The 10710-nt window shown below is 67.8% G+C and overlaps 1 protein-coding gene across 3 annotated transcripts in view; it reads left to right on the forward strand.

Annotated features, from left to right (window-relative positions):
- Positions 1-9029, forward strand: part of COL6A2 (collagen type VI alpha 2 chain) — a 35396-nt gene extending 26367 nt beyond the window's left edge. For 2 of the 3 annotated variants that reach the window (XM_075934121.1, XM_075934122.1), the window contains exons 26-27: positions 248-286; positions 7582-9029. In XM_075934121.1, coding sequence (XP_075790236.1) covers positions 248-286; positions 7582-8189 — 647 coding nt within the window. In that variant the 3' untranslated portion in view covers positions 8190-9029. Of the gene's footprint in view, positions 1-247; positions 287-5187; positions 5951-7581 lie in introns of those variants that run through there. The other variant, XM_075934123.1, reaches the window with a different exon arrangement.
- The last annotated feature ends 1681 nt before the right edge of the window (positions 9030-10710 follow it).

Consider the following 10710-nt stretch of genomic DNA (forward strand, 5'->3'; position numbering starts at 1 on the left):
AGTCTGGTGCACAGCATGGTGCCCCCGTGGGCCACGGCCTGGCTCGGATGCACGGGTGGGCCCGTCGTGCCGGAGAGTGAATCTCCGAACGTGGTTCAGCACAGCCGGCTCCTGCCCCGCCGGAGTGCAGCCCCCGCCACGTGTGTCCTCCCCGCCCATCCCAGCGTGGGAGGCCTGGCCTGCTGCTGCAACAGCCTGGGGCGGGGCCAGCACCGTCTCACCAGCTGCTCCTTTGGTCTTCTTCCAGATCCCCAGATCGTCTGCCCAGAGCTGCCCTGCCAGACAGGTAAAACCAGCACCAGGCGGCTCCGTGCCGCCTGTGCCACACACTGGTGTCATGGGCTGTGGGGCGGGGGGACACTAGATTTGCTAGCCACACCGCACGCATGGGGTGGGGGCAGAGATGGGGCAGTCCCCTTACTCCAAGGGAAGCCCCAGTTTCCCTCCTCCCCAGGCAAGCACGTGTGCAGAGCTGCCATGAACAGCCCTCTCCCTTCTCCTCATGCAGGGGAGATGGAGTCAAACCTGGGCCCCCTATCCTAGAGCCCCAGGGAATCGGGTAGGGCTTGCAGTCCAAATCCAGAGTGGACTGCTCATGTGGCTCCCTGCCCTTGGAAGAGTTTTTAAGACAGAAGCCTCTGGGGCAATGTATTTTAAGGTCTCCTGCAGGCCCCACATTCTGCACTCGGAGTGCCGGAGTGGGGAACAGCATTGACATGGTGGCAGAGGTGGGATGTTTGGAAAAGAACAGCGCTCCTGGCCCCGTCTCTGTTACCGGCTGAGCCGAAACCCAGAGCCAAGCTGCCCACCCTTTAGAAATCCAGCTCTGCAGGTCCCTAGGATGGGACAGGGTGGGATGGGGAAGGGGTGGGCCGTCCTGTGCAGCTGGCTGTACGGGATTGAACCAGTGGTGCTGAGCTGGGCAGGAGGGTCAAAGGGGCTGAGTGTTCATAGAATCATAGAATAATAGGACTGGAAGGGACCTCAAGAGGTCATCGAGTCCAGCCCCCCGCCCTCAAGGCAGGACCAAGCTCCACCTACACCATCCCTGACAGATGTCTATCTAACCTGTTCTTAAATATCTCCAGAGAGGGAGATTCCACCACCTCCCTTGGCAATTTATTCCAATATTTGTTGGGGCAGGATGACCCTGTTCAGGGAGAGGCAGATGCTGCTCGGAGCGGCTCCCATTCCTTGGCCCATATTCTGCTTGGTAATTGGCAACGCTCCACCCTCAGCTAGTGCCACTTACACAGAAAGTGCAACGTCTCCATCTGCAGCCCTGCCCTGTGCAGCTCGAAAGCTCGTCTCTTTCCCCAGCCGAAACTGGGCCCATCACAGACGCTACATCGGCCTCCCTCATCCCGCCACCTCTCTGCCGAGCCAGTGGGGCGGAGGCTACCGCGGAGGGGGGGGGGGGGGGGCTTTCCAATACCTGCCCCAGAGACATGGATCTCATCTCATCCTTACTGGAAAGCCCCCGACTCAGGGGACAGGCTCTGACTTTCTTCCCTCCAGCTTCCTCGGCCTGCAGGGCCCCTTTACCTTTGTGCATAGACCCAGGGCTGGAAACAGCCCCTCTCCCCGGTTATTGCTCTTGAAGTCTCACAATTTCTCAGCCAGGCTCCTGCCGTGGGGCCCTGACGTGTGACAGGGCCGTGCCAGGCTGGGGACGAGATGCTGGGGCTGCAGGCTGTGCCCAGTAGCAAGCCATGGCCTGGAAAGCCGCGTGCGGGAGCTCTCCCTCCCTCCCTCCCGCTGGCACTGGAGAAACACTGGGCAAGCTTCGATAGAGAGCCTCTTCCGGTCTGCAGCTCTGGGAGCCTGGCTGAGCTGCCAGCCTGATGTGCCAGGCCAGAGAAGGAGCCAGCTGGGCTCCCTCCCCTCTAGCTGCTGCGTGGCTGCCCTGCTGCTGGCCGCTCTGGCTGCTGTGTGGCTAAAGCCGGTGCTGGCCGCTCCGATGCGTGGAGGTGCAGTGCATGGGCGGGGTCGGCGTGTGGAGGAGCCGGGGAGGGTCTGTCTCTCGGCAGGGCGGCGTGGGGACGCAGTGCGTTGGCGGGTTGGCGTGTGGAGGAGCCAGGGAGGGTCTGTCTCTCGGCAGGGCGGCGCAGTGCGTAGGCGGTTGGAGGAGCCGGGGAGGCCCTGTCTCTCGACAGGGCGGCGTGGGGGCGCAGTGCATGGGCATGTGGAGGAGCCGGGGAGGGTCTGTCTCTTGGCAGGGCGGCGTGGGGGCGCAGTGCGTGGGCGGTTGGAGGAGCCGGGGAGGGTCTGTCTCTCAGCAGGGCGGCATTGGGGCGCAGTGCGTGGGCGGGTCGGCGCGGGGAGGAGCCGGGGAGGATTTGTCTCTCGGCAGAGCGGCGTGGGGGTGCAGTGTGTGGGCGGGTCTGCGTGTGGAGGAACCGGGGAGGGTCTGTCTCTCGGTAGGGTGGCGTGGGGGTGCAGTGCATGGGCGGGTCGGCGCGGGAAGGAGCGGGGGAGGGTCTGTCTCTCTGCAGGGCGGCGTGGGGGCGCAGTGCGTGGGCGGGTCGGCGTATGAAGGAGCCAAGGATGGTCTGTCTTTTGGCAGGGCAGCATGGGGATGCAGTGCATGGGCGGGGTCGGCGTGTGGAGGAGCCGGGGAGGGTCTGTCTCTCGGCAGGGCGGCGTGGGGGCGCAGTGCGTGGGCGGGTCGGCGCGGGGAGGAGCCATCTCTCGGTAGGGCGGCGTGGGGGCGCAGTGCGTGGGCAGGTCGGCGTGTGGAGGAACCGGGGAGGGTCTGTCTCTCGGCAGGGCGGCGTGGGGGCGCAGTGCGTGGGCGGGTCTGCGTGGGGAGGAGCCGAGGAGGGTCTGTCTCTCGGCAGGGCGGCGTGGGGGCGCAGTGCGTGGGCGGGTCGGCGCGGGGAGGAGCCATCTCTCGGTAGGGCGGCGTGGGGGCGCAGTGCGTGGGCAGGTCGGCGTGTGGAGGAACCGGGGAGGGTCTGTCTCTCGGTAGGGCGGCGTGGGGGCGCAGTGCGTGGGCAGGTCGGCGTGTGGAGGAACCGGGGAGGGTCTGTCTCTCGGCAGGGCGGCGTGGTGGCGCAGTGCGTGGGCAGGTCGGCGTGTGGAGGAACCGGGGAGGGTCTGTCTCTCGGTAGGGCGGCGTGGGGGCGCAGTGCGTGGGTGGGTCGGCATGGGGAGGAGCCGGGGAGGGTCTGTCTCTCAGCAGGGCGGCGTGGGGGCGCAGTGCATGGGCGGGTCGGTGTATGGAGGAGCCGGGGAGGGTCTGTCTCTCGGCAGGGCGGGGTGGGGGCGCAGTGCGTGGGCGGGTCGGCGTGGGGAGGAACCGGGGAGGGTCTGTCTCTCGGCAGGGTGGCTTGGGGACGCAGTGCGTGGGCGGGTTGGCGTGTGAGGGTATGTCTACACTAGCTCGGTAGTTCGAGCTAGGTAGGCAAATGAGGGCAACCGAAGTTACAAATGAAGCCCGGGATTTAAATATCCCGGGCTTCATTTGCATCTTCTTGGGCGCCACCATTTTTAAATCCCCCTTAGTCCGAACTCCGTGCCCGCGGCTCTACGCGGCACGGAGTAGGTAGTTCGAATTAGGCTCTCTACTGGAACTACCGGTACACCTCGTCCCACCCAGCTAGTGTAGACGTACCCTGAAGGAGCCAGGCCGGAGCAGGGTCTGCTGCTCAGCAGCGCAGCATGTGCAGATTCTGCTCCGACTGGGCCATGCAGCCGTGAGGAGACCCAGCTCCGGGTGACTGTGGCCTTGGTCACACGGCAAGGCTGGGCCATTCTCATTGGCTGTGGCAGGCACCCCGTGCCGCTTTGAACCCCTTTCCCTGCGCACAGCCCCTGGGGGAGGCCTGTGGGGAGACAGGACTCCATAGGCCGGGCTGAGCTCAGCCTGCACCACAGACTGTGGCTGGCAGAGGTGCTCTAGGCCGGACGGTGGGCTGGGGGGCCAAAGAGGGGCCTCCCAGGTGCTCTTAGCGCTGCGCTGGCGCTGGTTTCATCAGGTTGTCCAGCCGGGTGTGGCGTGGGAGCTGGGCCAGAGCTGGGCGGAGCCAGGCTGCGTCGAGGAGCCCAGGGCGGGCAGTGCAGGCGAGCTGAGGGCTCGGGCGCCCATGGCCACAGTGCTGCGGTGGGCTCTGAGAGACCAGCCCCTCTACCCTGGAGCCGTTGGAGCCTGGTGCAGGGCCAGCAAGGAGCGCCGGTTCCACAGGAGCCACTGCTCTGGGCCTGGTTCCTAGCCCTTGAATCACCCTCGCCAATGTCTCCACGTCTTCCCGGAAACGCGGGGCCCAGGCCTGGACACACAGCTCCAGCTGAGACCTGATCAGCCCGGAGGAGAGTGGGAGAGAGACTCCTCGAGTGCGGCTCCCCACACGCCTGTGAATGCCGCCTGGAGCCGCGGTTGCTTTATGCCGCGGCGTCAGGCTGTTGGCTCGTGTAGCTTGTGGGGCACGCTGACCCCTCGCTCCCTTTCCGCAGGGCTCCTCCCTCGCCAGGCACTGCCCTCTCTGTGTGCGCGACACGGATTGCTTCTGCCGTGCTCCTTGTTCCGCTTCATCCGCTTTGCCTCCCACCGTGTCTCGGTGCGGCCAGAGCGTTTGCACTGGGGCCCTCCCCGCTTGGGAGCATCTGCCAACGTCCGCAACAGCGCCGCGCATTGCACTGACCGGACCCCAAGCCGATCCCTGTGGCCTTCCAGCAGGGTCCCGGGCCTGCCCTGCCCGTGTGTGCAACCGTGTGAAACTCTGCAGGCCTGGGGCTCTGGTGAGGAGCACGGCAGGGCCGGCCTGGGCAGTCAGGGATGTGCCGGGGCTCCTGGTGCATTCTTGTCAGCTGTGCCTGGAGGAGCTTTGGAAACGCCCCGACGGAGCCTGGCAAACCCGCCTGCCGGCTGAGCCTTGCTCAGAGGCAGGTCAACCCGTGGCCACCTTCCCTCCAGCAGCAATCCCCAGTGAGGGCCCCGCTGCCCGGAGGGGGCCGTGCCCGCCTAGAAGCCCAGTGCGCCCACCGCCCAGCACATCCCGGGTTCCGTGTAGGGCTGGAGCCCAGCGGCTCCCCCCCACCCCGGCTCAGGTCCGGCCGGGAGCTCGGGCTGCAACGGAGCGTCCCAGCTTTGGCCCTTGGCTGCCTGCCCATGGCAAGGGCTCGTGGAGAGCTGAGTGGCGCTCGGGGACGTGGCCCTGAAAATGTTCTTTTGACGCTCCCTTGCAGATGACAGGAACCCGGGGAACCCAAACCCACTTTTCTCCCTCCTCATGGAAGAGGCGGTCAAGATACATTTCCCCGACACCAAAGAGACAATCGCCCAGTTCCTAAACACCAGGCGGGAAGCCCAGGACCCCAGCAGCTATGTCCAGCTGGTGGCCACCTTGGCCTATACCGCCGAGAAAGCCAAGTTTGCCAGCGGGCAGGAGCGGCAGGAGTGGATGGACCTGTTCATTGACACCTTTAAAATGGTGCACAGCGAAATTGTGGGGGATCCAGAGACCATGCTGGGGCTCTGCTGAGCTGTGCCCCCGGCCAGAGCAGGGCAGGCAGGCACTGCTGGCCAAGGCAGCCTCTCGTGGGCACGACGGCAGGTGCACTGAGCAGTGTCCGCCCGGCTCCCAGACGGGACGGCAGGGGCTGGCGGGGCTCCCAGGGGCCCGGCGAGCTGCTCCTGCCACCCCCGCTGCGGCTGCTGCCTGTCGGAAGGGAAGGCTGTGTGTTTGCAGCAGAGCAGCTCTGCCCTGCCCTGCCCTGCCCACCTGGCCACCCCCCTCCGGCGCTCTCAGGCATGCCTGGGCTCATGGCCGCGCTGATCCGATGTGCACCCAGGGCCAGCACAGCCCTTTAGCGTCCCTGCCCAGCGTGCTAGGGCGTCTCTGCCTGCCCCGCATTGCCTCTGTGCTTGTGCCCGTCCCCGTGGCTGCAGTCGGCATGTGACCCCGCGGCAGGCGCTGTAACTGTGCTATTAAAGAAACGAGCGGTGCCAGCGGGCAGGCCCCTGCGTGTCTCCCGTCGCCAAGCCGCCCTGCGCCGTCGCGCTTGCGTGGGACACTCCCGGCCAGCACTGTGCTCGGCTCAGACGGGTGAGCCAGGATTGGCTCCGGGGGAGCCGAGGGCGCCGGGGGGGGGGGAACCAGGGAGCAGAGGGCACTGTAGGGGGATGCCGCTGGATGCACCGTGGTTCCAATGTGCCACACCCGCCTTGTGCCGCAGGCCTGGCAGAGCCACACGGGCCAGCGTGGGGCCGCGGCCGGGGCTGGCCGGGCATAGGGTGGCTGGGGCAGTAGGAGCTGAAGCTGGGACAGTTTGTGTCCCAGAGATGCCCGCGGGAGCCCCAGCCCTGGCTGCACACGCTGCCGGCCACAGGCCGACTCTGCTGGGGGTGGGCCCAGCGGGGCCTTGTGCGCCTCTAGCCTCGCTGTCTCGGACACCCCGCGCGGCCAGGCTGGGGGGCTGCGGGCGGGAGCAGGGCCAGGTTCTGCGCGTGGGCCCCGCTGCGCCAGCTCAGGCCGTGTCCCCATAGGGAAGGCTGGTGGAGCGAACCTGCGGCGCTGCCCCGTGGGGTGCCCCCCACAGCACGTGGCTGTCGCCAGCCGGGCGCTGCTGAGACGCACCAAGCCAAGTGGCCCGGGCGGCGCTGCTGCTGGCTCCCGCAGGGCTGCCAGGAGTTGCTGAAGCGCCTGTGTCAGTACCCGCCAGCTCGCTCTGGGGCAGGGCTGCTCCTTTGCTGGGAGCACATGCAGGGAGATGAAATCCGGCCGAGCGGCAGCCATCAGGGGCCCAGGGAACAGGGTCTCCAAGCCCTGCCTCCCGGCACCTGTGGGCAGCGACAGCCCCTTCAGGCCTGGGCCAGTCCTGGGGGCCTTGGCGGGTCTGTGCTTGCACGTCCAAGGCAGCCCGTCCCAGAATCCACCTGTGCCCCTCCAGCGCGCAGCCCAGGAGGCAGGTGGGGCCCAGGGCACGGGGGGTGCTCCGGAGGGGAGGTGGGGTGAGACCAAGGGGGCCCTGTGCTGCAGAGAAACACACCAAGGACAAGGCAGAAGTGCAAGAAGAGCCGTGGGCAGGTCTCTCCAGGCCGGGAATTCCCAGCAAATTGGGAATCGTGTGGGCATGTACATGTGTGTGCGAGCGACCGTCTCCAGCGTGTGTAGGATGGGCCGGGTTGCCTGCAGCAGAGCTGGCAGGGCTGTGCGGTTGATCCACTTTCCCTGCTGCTTCCATGCACCCTGCACCGACCGCTGCCCAGCACCTGCCCCCGGGGCGGTCGAGCCGCCTGGCTCCGTGCGCTCCAGGCAAGGGGCCGGCCTGCAGCGCAGCAGGCTGGGAAGAGCTGGGCTGCCTGCCTGGGGCCGGCTTCTGCAAGCCGCAGGGCTGCGCATCCCGGGGGCTGGGCTGGCAGCTTGGCAGCGCTCAGTGGCAGCAGCTGCCTTGCTGTGCCTGGAGCGCCACAGCCCTTCCCCGGCTGCCTGCCCGCACCTCTGGCCTGGCGGGGAGCAGGCCGGGGCTCCAGGGAAGCCGCGGGGAGTTGCCCCAAGTCCCGGCTCTCACCCAGCCGGCAGGGGCGCCCTCCTCTGGTCCCCTTTCTGGCAGGAGGTGACGCTCTCCCTCTGCCCGCAGAGCTGGCGGTGGCGCAGTGCACGCAGCGCCCTGTCGACATCGTCTTCCTGCTGGACGGTTCAGAGCGCATCGGGGAGCAGAACTTCCGGCAGGCCCGCAACTTCGTGGAGGAGGTGGCCCGCCGCCTGACGCTGGCCCGGAGCGACAGTGACCCCATGAGCGCACGGCTCGCCCTCCTGCAGTACGGCAAGGAGCAAGAGCAGGTGGTGGCCTTCCCCCTGACCTACAACCTGACCTACATCTCGGAGGGCCTGGCGCAGCTCAAGTACCTCGACTCCTCCTCCAACGTGGGCGCGGCCATCATCCACGCCGTCAACAACATCGTCATCAACCCGCAGAACCGGCAGCGGGTGGCCCGGCGCAACGCCGAGCTCGCCTTCGTCTTCCTCACCGACGGCATCACGGGCAGCAAGAACCTGGAGGAGGCCCTCAACTCCATGAAGAAGCAGGACGTTATGCCCACGGTGGTGGCCCTGGGGAGCGACGTGGACATGGACGTGCTGCTGAAGATCGGCCTCGGGGACCGAGCCGCCATCTTCCGGGAGAAGGACTATGCCAGCCTCTCCCAGCCCGGCTTCTTCGACAGGTTCGTTCGGTGGATTTGTTAGCTCAGGGGGCGCGTTCTCCGGCGCCAGCCCCCCGCTCGTCCCCGGCTTGCCTGTCCCCTGCCACTGTACGGCCCCTCGCAAGCCCAGCGCGGCCCCCCCGCTGCCCTTTGGGTGGCCTCTTGCTTTAACCCGAGTCCAGAGCGCATCTCTCCTTGTGGCGGTGACGGCTGTCGCTCGACTTCATGGTGCTAGTCATAACCCAGGCCCAAGGCCTCGGCATCCTACCGTGTACTCTAGTGCCCCAGCAAAGGAACGGGCGCTGCGCCCCAGCCAGCAGGAAGACAAGGTGACACGGGGAGCCCAGGGATGTCCAGCCCCCCCCATTCCAAGTGTCCCTCGGCAGAGCTTGCAGCGCCCAAGGCTCCGGCCAGGGAGCAAGCTCAGTGGTTTCTAGGGGGCCCTGCACAGAGCCTGGACCTCAGCTGGGCTCACAGGAAACTCACTGAAGCCGGCATTAGCCAGTGGCACCCCCGGGGCCGCCCTGTCCCCTCCCGAGCAGGGGTGGGTTGGCCTGTCCCCCCAGGCCTGGCCCAGAAGCAGCCCTTCTGGAAAATGCTCCCAGGTGGCCCTGCCAGGGCATTTCCCTGGCCGCCTCCTGCCACTGGACTCTGTTCCACTCCTCGTCTGCCTTCCTGCCTGGCTCTCCAGTCCCTGAGCGCCCGCGCCTGGCCGCATCCACCACAGCCTGCCAAGGCCAGCGGGCGGCCGAGCACAGCAGGCCTGTCTGGGCGGAGCACACCCCCGGGTACGCGTGGGAAACCAGGAACTCGCAGCTAAGAGCTCCTGGCCTCCCCTTGTGCTCTGCCAACTCAACCAGTCAATAAACTGCCCCACCCACTGCTCTTGTCTGCTTTGTGTGTGCGGCCGGGCCCTCTGGAACCCGCATCGGTTCTGCCCGCTCCCCCGGGCCCTCTGGAACCCGTGCCAGTTCCACCTGCTACCTCCCGGGCCCTCTGGAACCCGCACCTATCCCGCCTGCTCCCCCAAGCCCTCTGGAACCCGCATCGGTTCCGCCCGCTCCCCTGGGCCCTCTGGAACCCGCGCCAGTTCCACCTGCTACCTCCCGGGCCCTCTGGAACCTGCACCTATCCCGCCCGCTCCCCCAAGCCCTCTGGAACCCGCGCCGGATCCGCCCGCTCCCCTGGGCCCTCTGGAACCCGCACCTATCCCGCCTGCTCCCCCAAGCCCTCTGGAACCCGTGCCGGATCCGCCCGCTCCCCTGGGCCCTCTGGAACCCGCACCTATCCCGCCCGCTCCCCCAAGCCCTCTGGAACCCGCATCGGTTCCACCCGCTCCCCCGGGCCCTCTGGAACCCGCGCCAGTTCCACCTGCTACCTCCCGGGCCCTCTGGAACCCGCGCCTATCCCGCCCGCTCCCCCAAGCCCTCTTGAACCCGCATCGGTTCCACCCGCTCCCCCGGGCCCTCTGGAACCCGCGCCAGTTCCACCTGCTACCTCCCGGGCCCTCTGGAACCCGCACCTATCCCGCCCGCTCCCCCAAGCCCTCTGGAACCCGCAGCGGTTCCACCCGCTCCCCCGGGCCCTCTGGAACCCGTGCCAGTTCCACCTGCTCCCCCCGGGCCCTCTGGAACCCGTGCTGGATCCGCCCGCTCCCCCTGTGCCCTCTGGAACCCGCACCGGTTCCACCCGCTTCCCCCGGGCTCTCTGGAACCTGCGCTGGTTCCGCCCATTCTCCCCGGAGCCTCTGGAACCTGCGCCCACAGCTCTGGTGGCTGCCGCTGCCGCTGCCGCCGCCGCCTGGCAGAGGGCGACAGGAGGAGGGAAACGGCGTCAGGGCAGGGGGCTGGGTGGGCGTGGAGCGTCCCGGACAGACACCGAGCCGAGTCAAGAGCAGAGAGTCGCCCGCCACAAGGGCCAGGCCCTTCATTTAGACGTGGGAGCAAAGGGCAGCAGAAGGGGGAGCAGGGCTCTTCGGCTGCACGTGGCTTCTGCCGTGGCTGTGTCCCCGTGGTGCGCCCACGCCGGGTGGAGGCGCCACCTTAGTCTGAGTCGGAGCCGCTGCTGGAGCCTCTGCCATGCTGAAAGGGAGGGGACCGATGGCTAAGCCACTCACTAAGCGGAGCCCTCGCCCACAGCCCTGCCCTCCCCCCCCCCCCCCGCCTGACGGGAGCCGGTTGAACTGTGGCTCCTCTCCAGCCGGCCGTACGCGGTGCCTTGGCTCCTCCCCTCTGCCTGGGGCCCCAGCCCTGCTCCTGAGCCCAGCCGCAGTGAAGTGCTCCTCACGGTCCCTACAACGCCCTGGGATCACCCTGCACACGGCCCCGCAGGGTCCTTGGGCTCACGGTGCTGCTTACACGTTGGGCCGGAGGGGCGGCCAGGTCCTTGCAGCCACCGACTCGCCCTGCTCCCTGGCTCCTGTCCTGGCCCCGATGGCGGGACCCCTCCGGCACCACTTTAGCTGCAGGGGCAGCTGGGCCTGGCTTGGCACACATCAGCCATGCTGCCTGGCCCCTGCCACCGCCCTGCTCCCACGTCAGGGCCCCGGGGGGGACAGCCCACTC

This window comes from Pelodiscus sinensis, chromosome 7, assembly GCF_049634645.1.
Source record: "Pelodiscus sinensis isolate JC-2024 chromosome 7, ASM4963464v1, whole genome shotgun sequence".
NCBI classification, from domain to species: Eukaryota; Metazoa; Chordata; order Testudines; family Trionychidae; genus Pelodiscus; species Pelodiscus sinensis.